This window comes from Camelus bactrianus, chromosome 3, assembly GCF_048773025.1.
Source record: "Camelus bactrianus isolate YW-2024 breed Bactrian camel chromosome 3, ASM4877302v1, whole genome shotgun sequence".
Classification (NCBI taxonomy): Eukaryota; Metazoa; Chordata; class Mammalia; order Artiodactyla; family Camelidae; genus Camelus; species Camelus bactrianus.
The window spans coordinates 53251912-53265771 of NC_133541.1; the positions used below are offsets into that span (position 1 = coordinate 53251912).

The 13860-nt window shown below is 35.7% G+C and overlaps 1 protein-coding gene across 2 annotated transcripts in view; it reads right to left on the reverse strand.

Annotated features, from left to right (window-relative positions):
- Positions 1–13860, reverse strand: part of TBCA (tubulin folding cofactor A) — a 75288-nt gene that overhangs the window by 35460 nt on the left and 25968 nt on the right. The window contains exon 2 of one of the 2 annotated variants that reach the window (XM_074360085.1): positions 973–1026. The exons of the other annotated variant lie outside the window; for it this stretch is intronic. Within the exon in view, the coding sequence (XP_074216186.1) occupies positions 973–1026 (54 nt within the window). The remainder of the gene's footprint in view (positions 1–972; positions 1027–13860) is intronic. 2 annotated transcript variants of the gene reach the window in all.

Here is a 13860-nt window from a genome sequence, read left to right on the forward strand (position 1 = left end):
TTTTGAGAGTTCATACCCTAACAAACCTCCTCAGTAAAAGAGACAGATGTTTAGTGAAAATTATTTTTCTACAAAAACCATGCATCTAGTGTAAATACTGAAGAAAACATGGACAAAAGCAAGAGATTATGTATATTTTTTATTAGAATAATGTACTTCAAAACTGCAAGCATATCTACTATCTGCAAAGTAGATAGCATGCATCTTTATCTAACTGAAAGAGAAATACTAAGTAAGAAAAAGGGCAAGAAAAGGGCCTCAGAAGAGCCAAAATTTACACTAAAGTTTATACATATGATGTACAGGAGAAATCTTTATGTCTTCATTCAGAGCAGTTATTCTTTAAGTATATTTCTACAAATTTGGTTTCTTAGAAGTTTACATAAAACTTCAGTTTCTTGTGTTTTAAAGTAACAGATGAGGAAGGGGAAAACTAGAGCTATAGACAGGCATGCTAACAGAAGAAGCAATGATGAAAACCTGACTAGGGAAGAGAAAGAAGGACCACATAAAGCAAGGCAGTTAGGGGCACTACTTCGTATAGAATACAAGTGTCTCAACAAGTTGGTGGTCCCTCGGGGGGTCCTACCTTTACTTACAGTAAAGGGCAGAGACAAACCTGAGTACTAAAGGAAGGTTAAATGATATTTTCTGTTTAAAAACAAGAAACTTTTAATAGAAATTCAAATGAGGAAAAAACTAATGCTCACGGAGCTGATGACTGTGTCTGGTTGTGTTTTGCTGGAAAGGTCAGGAGGCAGTCTATTTGAAAGGCCTCACTAAAAAGCTTTTCCATCCTTGGTCAATTAATCGCAGCCAAAGTTCTGGTTCTTAGGCTCAAAATTTATTTTGTCAGCCCACCAAGAGTGGAATTATGTCTTAAGGGCAGAACAACATTGATTAAGGAGGCTGATGTATAATGCTAGAATGCCAATCTATTAACACACAATGAGGAGCATAACCGTTACTCACACTAGAAAGAAGTCTTCTCCAAAAGGCGAGCCTACTTTCTTGTGACAGGCAGACCTATGTGACAAACGATAGCTTTACCAGAAAATTCACTGCTAAGTGTGGAACCTAAAAAGGGTGAGTTAGATAAAGAGAATTATTTCATAGCTTAAGCAGTTTTCAGTCTTTCTTGGAGCATTAACATTCTAAGGAGGTGTCTCTGAGGCTCTTTGTTTTTTGTTACTTTATACGCTTAGAATCTATTTAAGATTTCTTTTGGAGGAAAAAAGTTCCACTGCTAAAAAGTAAAGTAAAAGTGCACTCAGAAGACCCCTGTCTCCTGGACAAGGTTTAGATGGACAAAACCAACACGTACCCTGTGATTTTCTTTATTTTGCTCTTTCACTGTTGACCAAGCTTCCCTCCTGTTAACAGACTTAACACTCTTTGTGGAAAAGATAATATAGTCAATCATTAATAGTCTACTAAGACTAGAACCCATTCTCTCTTTCAGGCATCTTTGTGTATCTTCATTATGACCTATTAAATACTGACTTTATTTTATCCTCTGAGATTAAATCTTATTTCTAGTTTCTTAGGTAATATTTTAATATAATCCTAAGTATTTTTTAAACATTTTTATTGAGTTATAGTTATTTTACAATGCTGTGTCAAATTCCAGTGTAGAGCACAATTTTTCAGTTATACATGAACATACATATATTCATTATCATTTTTTTTTTGCTGTGAGCTACCACAATAATATAATACTAAGTATTGATAGTGGAATATAAAATATTTTGTTTCCAGTCAGAATGCTAAAATTGAAATAGTTTTTTGGTGTGTTTTAAAAAGTAAAACTTAAAAGCTTGTATATTCAAAGACTCTATCCTTAAGGCTGTATTCAGCTTGATGTTGTACTGAGTTGAATAGTGTTCCTTAAAATTCATGTCTACCCAGAACCTCAGAGTGTGGTCTTATTTGGAAATAGGGTCTTTGTAGACATAATTCATTAAGGTAAAACCATATTGGATTAGGGTGGGCCCTAAACCAAATGACTGGTGTTCTTGTAAGAGACACACAAGGAAGAAGGCCACGTGAAGCCAGAGGCAGAGATTGGAGCTACTGTCTAAAACCAAGGAACACCAAGGATTGGTGGCAATCATCAGAAGCTAGAAGAGGCAAGGAAGGATTCTTTCCTAGAGCCTTTGGAGGGAGGAGCATGATTTGCTGACACCTTGATTTCAGACTGCTAGCCTCCAGAAATGTGAGAGAATAAATTTTAGTTGTTTTAAGCCACCCAGTTTGTGGTAATTTTGTTATGGAAGGCCTAAGAAACTAATACAGATGTTAATGCAAGCTGAATTGCTTCTTTTAAAAGAAATATTTGTAGAACATCAATGTTTTAAAGGGTGTGAATTCCAGTGAAGGAGAAGGAAACAAGAACTGAAACCTTCCAGTTTCAGGTCTTAGACTATTTCCATTATACCATATTCTCCCATCCAACCATCCACCCATCCATCCACGCATCCAGTAGTTTCCATACGCTTACAATGTGCCAAGCAGTGGTCATGAACAAGATAACTGCTGTACCTTCCCTCACAGTGATCTTACTCTAGTCTCACTCAATAGGTTGTGAACAGTCCTTCCATGTCAATGCATACAGCCCTATATCAGGTATTTTTTAATGATTATACATATAGTATTTCACTGATTGTGTGCAACAGATTTTAAGCAATATCCTATCAATGAATATTTAAATTATTTCCAATTTAAAAATATTATATTCCAATTTAAAATATAAACACTGAGATAAACATAATTGTACATACATCTATACCCTTGTCTGCATATTTCATTTGAATGAAAATCTGAGCTTGGCATTTCTAGGTCTAAAGGTATGTACATTTTATTTAGTGCTACATATTGCCAAATTGCTATGCACAAAGTCTGTACCAACTGACATGCGTACCAACAGTGAGAGGGAAGCCCATTTCTCTTACCAACACTTGTTATTAATGTTTTCATTTATCCCAATATTATAGGTGACCAATAACATCATAGTTGTGCTTATTTGCGTTGCTGTGATTATTAGTGAGCTACAGTCATTAAGGGAACAGCCTGGAGCCAGACTGAGTGTGAATGCTGCCTCCACTGGTTCAAAGTTACTTAAATTCTTGGTGCCTTAGTTTCATCAACGGTAAAGCAAGGATAACAACAGTTATCTGTCAATTAGTAGCTGGGAGAATTAAAGGAGTTAGTATCTGTGAAGTGTAATTATTAATATTTTATATTTAATATTATAAATATTATTAGTATTTTATATGTCATCCAATCCTACTTCTTTCTTTATGTGTAAATTTCCTGTTTATATTTTAACCTAACTTTATGCTGGTGTGTTCATCTCTTTCTCATTAATTTATAAGAACTATCTGTATATTCTAGATCTTTATTCTTTGTCATGTAGTTGGTAAATACGTTTTCCAATGTCATTTGTTTTTCCACTTCATTTGATTTTTCTTCCTTTTACCTCCTTTTTTTTTGCTGTTTCCCTAGAAAATTTTTATTTTATAATGTTTATATAGTCAGGTCTATCAATCTTATCTTTATGGCTTCCAGGTTTATGTGGATTAAGAAGGCACTTTTCTCAAAATATAGTCTTAATTTAATAGTAAAGTGAAAAAGTTAACTTTTTTTTTTTTGGAGGACAAACTTCTAGAGGCAATTTCTTGGTAGAGTCTCATTAATTTAATATTCAGGGTAGGCATTACTGATAGATGAGGAAACTACTTATAATATTTTCTCTTTAAAGAAAAAATAAACATGTCTCCCCAAGTAGTGATCTGGGACATTTCTAAAAACATTTTCTAGAACGAAAGCTTCTCCACAAAGAGTGACTACAAGCTTCCTGTTGTAAGTTTCTCTTAGTCTTAAAATTTTTCTCCATGAACAAATGTGTATCTATATCCTATGAAATCATATATCCAAGTTTTACATATTATAAAAGATTTTGGATTATTGACATCCTGGATACAAAGGATCACAAATGAAAAGGCACACTTCTAACTAAGTCACTCAATTTTTACTCATTGGCAAATGCCAAATTAAAAACAAAACATTTTTAATGTATTAAATTTGTCCCATTTTCCTCTCAAGGGAATTAACTTCTCAAAGGAAATTTCATTGTCTACTTAGGCATGCCTCATCACTCTAATTCTTTTCAGTTCTCTGTTTTAATTACAATCAAAATTTCACACCTTTTGTGGATTTTCTTGCATGCCTTCTTCCAGGTAATTAATAAGATTTAAATAAAACTGTATTTAATATAACACCTATAGCACCATGCAGACCACCACCACCAATTCAGAAATATGAGGCCATCATTACCTTTGGCACGATCCAATTGCTAGTCTTTAGTCCACGTTTACAACTAATGATAATTTATTTTAGTGTTCCTAAAATAGTGTTAATCATTCTAGTGAAAATTAGATATTAGTTTTCCTTCTATTGAATATTAGTTTTGTAATTCTAGTCTATTAAGAAGCAAACACAATAAGAAGCAATAAGCAAACACCGTAAGAAGCAAACACAACAAGTTTATTTGGCTTAATTTGTCCTTCACATACCCACATGCTTATTGTTTACTCTTCATTATTTTGTACATACTTTATATACATTCTAAATGGTGTCATTAGCTGTTGGTAAACATAAGAAGCCCAGGTTTTTTTGCCCTACTCATAGGTTTGCATTAAAAACAACACAACATAAAACAGGATTACCTCTATTTAAAAGAAATTGCCAAAGCAGAAATCCACCCATATTAAATAAACAGTGTGCAACCATTACTATGTAGCACTTAACTAGACACAGTCCATCAGAGATCAAGTTGATTCTAAGTTAAAAATCTAACTAGGGGAAAATAAAAGTATGAAACACTAGGAAACAGCTGTTTTCTTTACCTCCACAATGCAACCTTCAAACTGTCACTAGAACTGCCTTGCTTTACTCAGATAAACCAATAAACAGAAAAAATGTCTACAGAATTCCAAATTTCTCAGAAGGACATTAAAGACCCCCTAGCTATATTCCACATTATATACCCTATGCTTTTTACACAACTATCATAATGTTCACAAAATGCCCAAACATGCCCTATTCATTTCCTAAATGCACTCTGGAGATTGCTATCTTATTTCTTTTGTTAAGAGAACATTAACTCCTCTTCCCAAGCCTCACCTTCTCACCTTGACCACTCATTCAAAGTCTACCTCAAATGTCCTTTCTTGCAGGAAGCCTTCCTCAACTCACCCAGCAGAATTTTAAAGTGATTTCTTACCTAAATAACTATGACCCAAATAGTGGTATCTTGATGATAATACACATCTACATAATGCTTTACAGTTGAGCCACTTGGACAGTAGTATCTCAATATTTATCCTGTGTAACCACATTAAAAATCATACAGATGATGGATATTAGATATCTAACATTTTATAACCAAAACAATGGAATTTTGCTGTGCCTGCTTAAACTAAAGGTATATGTATATATGGCTTCTGGAACCTAGAAAGGATTTTTGGAAATATGTGACAATAACATCCCAAAAAGTTTTCTAAAGGAAGATGGAGTTTATATTTGAACCGTTTTCCTGTCTGTTTAAACCAAAAGTTACAGCCACTCCTGAAGTTTCTGACATAAATATGCAGAAGCTCTTATTGCTAAGGAATCTATCAAATGTCTATCTTCTAAAAATACAGGCAAAACATTATCTGACATACATCTCAAAAATGTTCTCCTAGAACAGTCTACTCAAACAATAGAAATAAAAGAAAGAATAAACAAATGGGACCTAATGAAACTTACAAGCTTCTGTACAGCAAAGGAAACCATAAGTAAAACAACTTACGAAATGGGAGAAAATTTTTGCAAATGAAACCGACAAAGGCCTGATCTCCAGAATATATAAGCAGCTCATACGACTTAATAAGAAAAAAACAACCCAATCCAAAAATGGGCAGAAGACCTAAACAAGCAATTCTCCAAGGAAGACATACAAATGATCAATAGGCACATGAAAAGATGCTCAATATCACTAATTATCAGAGAAATGCAAATCAAAACTACAATGAGGTATCACCTCACACCAGTCAGAATGGCCATCATTCAAAAGTCCACAAATGACAAATGCTGGAGAGGCTGTGGAGAAAAGGGAACCCTCCTACACTGCTGGTGGGAATGCAGTTTGGTGCAGCCACTGTGGAAAACAGTATGGAGGTTCCTCAAAAGACTAGGAATAGACTTACCATATGACCCAGGAATCCCGCTCCTGGGCATATATCCAGAAAGAACCCTACTTCAGGATGACACCTGCACCCCAATGTTCATAGCAGCACTATTTACAATAGCCAAGACATGGAAACAGCCTAAATGTCCATCAACAGATGACTGGATAAAGAAGAAGTGGTATATTTATACAATGGAATACTATTCAGCCATAAAAACCGACAACATAACGCCATTTGCAGCAACATGGATGCTCCTGGAGGATGTCATTCTAAGTGAAGCCAGAAAGAGAAAGAAAAATACCATATAAGATCACTCATATGTGGAATCTAAAAACAAAAACAAAAAAAACCCACAAAGCATAGAATACAAACTTGTGGTTGCCAAGGGGGTGGAGGGTGGGAAGGGATAGACTGGGATTTCAAAATTGTAGAATAGATAAACAAGATTATATGGTATAGCACAGGGAAATATATACAAGATCTTATGGTAGCTCACAGAGAAAAAAATGTGACAATGAATATATATATGTTCATGTATAACTGAAAAATTGTGCTCTACACTGGAATTTGACACAACATTGTAAAATGATTATATCAATAAAAATGTTTTAAAAAAGTCTGTCTTCTACATGTGGACAATCACACTTGCAGATCTGATTCTTAGACTAAACGTATGACCAAAAGCCTTTGTTAACAACAACAACAACAACAAACAGGCAGTCCATTCCTTACTGAAACATGAAGGCTAGCCTATCTCCAGTGATTTTTTTTTCCAGCTATCTCTGGCAAACAGTGAATTATTTAAGTGTTAGCAGTGGGATTATTTATGTGATGGGAATTTTAAAGGAAGTAGAATATTCCATGAATCAACTTATATAAGAAGTTATTTATCAATGCTCCTATTCAGGTCAAATAAAAGTTAAGCCAACGGAATGTCAGGTGACTCGGATTTTAGTTTTAATTCTTGGACTACTTTGTAATGTGATCTTGGGTAAGCTGCTTAATTTCTCTAGGTCTCAGGTTCAACATCTGTAAAATGAAAGGGTTAGGCTAGATGATCCCTAGGGTATTTTACAGCTCAAAAATGGAAAGCAAGAAACACATCTTAAATTCATTTTATTAATAGAGAAAATCAAACTATCAGCATAGACTGATAATTTTATTTATTTACAAAGCTGATAATTAATATTCTGAAACTGACCCTAAAATGCTTAGTTGGATTTTCAGGTCAATAAATCTAGCACTTTAACTATCAATTTCTCTTCACGTTACTGATACATCTTTCATCTTTACGTCTCAAAAGTTGCTGTAAAATTTCTTGTTTCTTTGCAATTTATGATAAAATTCATCCCAGTCTAGTGTTTCATCAATTTAACAGTTCTAATTGCCTTATTATCTGCTCTGGTGCGGTAGTAAAGCCTCTGAACATTTCATTTACCTTATCAACAAGAAAACCCCATATATCTCAGCCTTAAGGACATTACCTCTACCTCTTGGATGAGTGGAGGCATGAAGAATGTACGCTCTCCAGAAAGCCAATATAATCTATCACTATTTAACTGTTTGTCAATGTTTATCCCCTTTATGCCTGTCTCAACTCATATTTAATGGGGCTTTTTATTGTTATTTTCCAGTATAAAATTTTGAAGACATTTAAATGTCACTAATTCCCTTCTAAGTTTAGCATGTCTACTGCAATGTTACTTACTTGGAAGACACAGTAACACAGTGCAAATGCATGGGCTTTGGAGTTAGGCAGGCTGGCTCCAAATCTTAGTTCTGAGCTTTGCTAGTTATATGGCCTTAAACAAGTTACTTGCCTCTCTGAGCCTGTTTTCCCCATGTTAAATAGGAAGACTAACTACAGCAGTGAATATAAAATAATTAGTTCCTGGCCTAAAATTGCACACACACAGCAAGTATTCAGTAACCGTTACTCATGTCCTTTCCACACCAAGGGCTCTCACTTCGCTGTGATTCTGCTTGTTGAGCTGACCAGTCTGAAAACAGATTTTAGTCATCAGCTACTTCTATAGCAGTGTTTCCAAATGGCTGGTTGCAACCCATCAATAAGGGTTGTAATCCATGACTCCTGAAATTAATTCAGTGGGTTGTGGTCAGCATTGTTTTAAGGGAAGAGAACAGAATGGAATTGGAAATACCAAAGTATATCATAAGTGGTAAAAATAGGAATATTTCATTAAACTTTTGTTTAAGTTTTGTGTATGTGTGTGTGTGTACGTGGACTGTGTCATGATGCAAAATAAAATCTATTTCTTACTCTAGAGTGGATCAAAAAAGTTTGGATTACACTGCTCTATAGAAAAGGCCAGTCATCTCTGGCTGGATCACTTCTCTTCCCTAGTCATCTTCCCCAAGGAATGTACTACTAAGACCAGCATTTCAGTATTTCAAAGTCAAGAGGCCCACCAGCACTATTTCTCTACAGAAACAGTTATATTTATAGTCTTGAGGTTATCTACATTGTTAATAAGACCAAGAAGCAGAAATGATACCCTTAAAAATACTGTTCTTAACTATTCATCAAATCATCTCATATTTTTCTTCTTTTGAAACACAGTAGCAAGTAAAAGGCTCTCTAGGGGCCTCAGGGAGTCAGGGGGTGGGGTGGGGAGGATGTTAAAGAAATTTACAACCAGAAACTCAGTTATTCAAATAAGAATACATTAAAATCTAAAATGTATTCCGTAAGTACAACCCCTTCAATAAAATACACTGATCTTTTTGGGAGAATATTTATTTTGTCTTTTAAAGCAGATCCAAATTAAACGGGAGTTAGGGGAGGGCTGTTTGGGAAGACTTTCTCAAGAAAGTGGTGTCAAAGTTAGGATTAGACAGATGAAAAAGAATTAGCAGAGCAAAGGAAAGGGAAAGAGTATATGGCAGGAGTAGCAAGGAGGGAGGCAGCATTTCAGGTACTAAGAAGTACAGCACAAAAGGTTCTGAAGTGAGAAAGAGTATGGAAAGTTGGTTTGAGAATTACATAAGGCTGGTTCATTGAGTGCGGAGGAGAAGAGCAGCAAGAGATAAAGCTAAACAAGAGAGTAAGGGCCCAGAACATGATCTTATAAAGTCAAACTAAAGAATATGGATTTTTCCTAAACGTATTTGACAGACATATCAGGTGAGTGACCTAATCAATCCTATTTACTTTTTAAAAAAGATCACTATGACTGCAATATGGACAATGTTAACAGAGAGGGCAAGGATAGGGCCAGACAGACAAGGGGAGTGTGGTCATAATCCAGGAGAAAGATGGTGGTGGCCTAGTCAAGGGTGGTACCTGTGGGAATGGAGGGAAGTAGATGAAGGTGAAAATCATTTTAACTATGGTGAATGATGGATATAGGAAGATAATGGAGCAGAAGCCAAAGGTAACTGGGAAGATGGTGGTGTGGCAGTGCCAGTGCCTGAGACAGGGAGACCAGGAGGAAGACTGTGGGAGAGGGAAAATATAGAACTAGTAACTTTTAGATCATCCTTTATTTGAGGTGCCTATGTGACATTAAAGTGGAAATGTCCAGGGATGTCCAGGCCTTGAGTTCAAGAGAAAGGTCTGAGTTAAAATATACATGTGGGAATCAGGAACATGTGGATGTAACGGGGGTCATAGGAGTGAAGGAGGCTGCTCATTGGAGTGTTTACAAAGCGAAAAGGTAAAAAAGCCCCAGAGAACATTTGAGAGAGGGTAAGCTACACTAATGCAAGAACTACATCTGTCTTTAAAAAAAAAATTGATATAAAATTGACATACAACATTATATTAGTTTCAGGTGTACAACATAATGATTCAATATTTGTATATAATACAAAATGATCATCACCATACACAGATACAAAACTTTTTTTCTTGTGATGAGAATTTTTACATTTGTCTTACTCACCACTATATCCCTATCACTCAGTATCTGTCATATATTAGTGGCTCAATAAATTTGTTACATAAATAACAAAGGAAGAAAGAACCAAAAACAAGACTGAGGATAGGCAAAAAGGTAGAAGGGAAATCAGAGGATTGCAATATCACTGTAGCCAAGGAAACAGTATAGTATAGAAAGCTTATCAAGGAGGGGAAAGTAATTCTGTCAACAGCCACTAGTAAGTCAAGATGAAGATGGTTAGATATTATGAATGACCTTTGTTTCACTGCTGATGAACTCTTTTGACAAGTCTGGCTCCTTGAGAGGGAAATGAGATAATGATTTTTTGCTGTTGATTCTTTAAGATACTAGTGACTACAGCATGCCTGAATACTGTTGGGAATAAATTGGTAAAGAGATTAAAGGCATAGAAAAAAGAAGAGACTAACACACCACAGCAAGGGGATGGGATTCAGAACACAGGTAGAATGTTGACTTTCAGTAAGAGGCTCAGATCTTTGATTCTAAGAGGAAGTAATGAAGAAAGCAAGGGAATGGGATTCAGAATACAGGTAGAATGTTGACTTTCAGTAAGAGGCTCAGATCTTTGATTCTAAGAGGAAGTAATGAAGAAAGTAAGGGTGCAGATGCACTTAAGTCTGTAGGTTTGATGGCGCTTAGGACACATATGATGAGCAAGTGATTCTGCCATTAGCCAGGGAAGACTTTAGGAAAGAAGTAATGATTAAGAGGAGACCTAAAAATTGAGGACTAGTATTATTCAGAGCAGTATGTTGGAGAATGTTCTAGTTATAGGAAACTGCATATTTAGAAATGGCCTGAAGGGAGATTTTAAATTAAATAATTGATATATTTACCAAGTCCACGAACAAAGAGCAGGGAAATTAGCTTGAACCTGGATTTAGCCCTCAGCTAAATTTCATTTACTCCTCAGACTGATGTTGACATAGTTCAGAGAATAGTTTCTACCCTGAGAAGCCACTCTAGTTATCCCAATCAGAGGAGTCTCTCTAACAATTAAGGATTAGAATATTTGAAGAACTGTGAGCACTGATTCATCAGCCAGTCATTTATCTATGAATCAAATACTTCTTCAATAACTACTAATTTCAAGGCACCATCCTGGATTCTGGAGAATGCAAAGAGAATAAGCGTGTTTGTCACTCTCAAGGAGCTTAGTCCCTTCATGGGTGGAATAAGAGAAATGTTATCTGAGGCCCAGAGCCTAAAGCAAATATTTACTCCTTCTTTCTACCCTCTACTCCCTGCCTTTTGGTTATCTTATGTCTCTTCCCTCTACATTTATCTCTCTCATTTATCCCTCCCCTTCTTCTCCCTACCTTACTGGTCATAAAATAACAGTGCAGAAAAAATTTAATATTTATTCAATCTCAACGTAGCTGTTCCGTTCTTTTTTTTTTTTTCTGTCTGTGTGTGTGATATAACTCCAGCATATGAATTAACCACAAACAAACAAAAACCCACTTTGTTTCTCTGAGGAAAAAGACTCAGAAAAGAAAGTCAATTGCTATTGGTAGTGATAACAGTAAGTAAAGGAAACTAAGAAAATTATCCTGTTTACAAATGTGGGGTATCTGAAGAGATCTCAGAACATAGCCCTCAACAAAACATAAATTGTCTATTGTATTTTCCCCCACTTCCATGCCACTGTCTATCAACATGACAAACAGCCAGAAAATTAATTGTTCTGAAGATCTGGAATAACTATCAGAGATCTTAAAGATTTGGTAATCAACTACAGAACTAAGGTATTTTATCACACCATTAGACTCAAAAGGCTGGCTAAGAGAAATAAATGCCATGCTCGAGTCTAAAGTTGTCGCCTTACTAAAAGACAACATGTAATGGCTAGAGGCATGGACTAAGACACCTAAACCCTAGATTGCGGAACCTATTTTGCTGCTTAATACCTGTGTGCTCTTTTGAAAGTCACTTAATTTGTGTTAGCCAGGTCCTTGGAGAAGCAGACACTAAGATGGGACCAAATTTGCAAGGATTTTATCAGTGCAAATACCCATACGAGATAAAATGGTAAGGGAGTTGGAGAAGGCTGGGAGAGTTACCAGACCATGATGCAAGTCTGACTCTGAATGAAGGAAACAGTGAGGAAAGGTTAGGAGGAAGCATTGTAGACTGCCATGCAGTTTTAGGGAGGTTTGGCAAGGCCAATGGAGAGTCCTCAGGCCAAAGTCAGCTGTTTTCAGAATCCCATGACTTCCAGGAAGAGGCCTGTCTGCCACTGGCTGTCAGCAGCTCATGGTAAGCGAAGCTTTGGCAAAAATGTAGTAACACATTTCACGGTTCAGTGGCTGGGGCCCTTGGTTAATTATACTCCCTACCTATGGAAGTCTTCAAGTTCCAATCTCATGACCACCACAACTTCTTCTAAGAGTCTTGACATCTATAAAATTCTCTCTTTTTGTCCTTCTTACTAGGTTTAGTGACATAAAAGGGCATGGGAACAGCAATATTGATAGTGAGCTTTCACCATGTGCCATACATTAGCTAAGCATTTCATGTGTGTGTCATTTACCCTCACAATTCTTATGTGAAGTAGTTGTAATGAGCCCCATTTTAAAGACAAGGAAATTGAGTTCTAGAATTAATTTTCCCAAAGATAAACAGCTAGGAAGTGGTAGAGCCAGGATGAAAGCACCTGTTGAATAAAACCAGTGCACTGACTATACTTTGACAGATTTATAAAAATGATGTGACTGTGTGAGGTCATGGGATACAAAAAGATGAATAACACTTTGTTTTCTAGGAGCTTGTGATGTCAGAGGAAAACAAAGGTCATGTCTTTAAGGGCAGAATGCTTCATGAAACCAGACAAATTTACGATAAACTGCCTCTGGGACAGAGTTTTTCAACCTTGACATTTTGGACATTTTGGCCTTTGCTGGGGACCAGGGAATGCTATCCTTTGTATTGTAGGGTGTTTAGCAGTAAGCCTGGCCTCTACTAACTAGGTGTCAGTCGTACACCTTCCCTCTCCACCTCTCCCCGCAACATACACATGCACACACACACGTGTGACAACCAAAACTGTCTCTTGACAATGTCAAATGCTCCACTGATGGGTAGGCAATAAAACTCCTTGTTGAGAACCACTGCTCTAGAAGTAGAGAAGCCTTCTGTTTTCACTTTAAAAAATTATCAAAGCCCCCAATTTTTGGTAAAGTCTTAATTTATTCAAATCACAAGTATCATAACATTATTTAATCCAGTCAATATATTCTTTCTTTACTTACATCATGTGATCAGCTTCTTCAAGATAAAACTGTTTTGAAAACCAAGTCAAATCTCTATTTGCTTTATATTTGGAACTATTATGAAACATGTAACATAAAACATCAAAGAACTATTCACTAATCTCTTCTCTAACGAAGTTCTACTAAAAGCAATGCATCTAAACAAAAATTTAAATTACTATTCTAAATTATGGGGAGTCAGTATTAAAGTTTACTTACAACATTTTAAAGAAAAGTACATTTAAAAAATCCTTTCTCCTCATAGATAAATACAAGTACTTACAGGCCAAACCTTTGAGAATCAGATTTATTTCTGGAAAACAACCAATTATCTATAATATTTATAATTTCATAGATTTAATACTATTTTCTCAAAAGAAAATCTGGCCTTATTTTTAAAAATCTTAGAATGATCACTTTCACTATATATAATATTCTCTTTGTCAGCAAAAA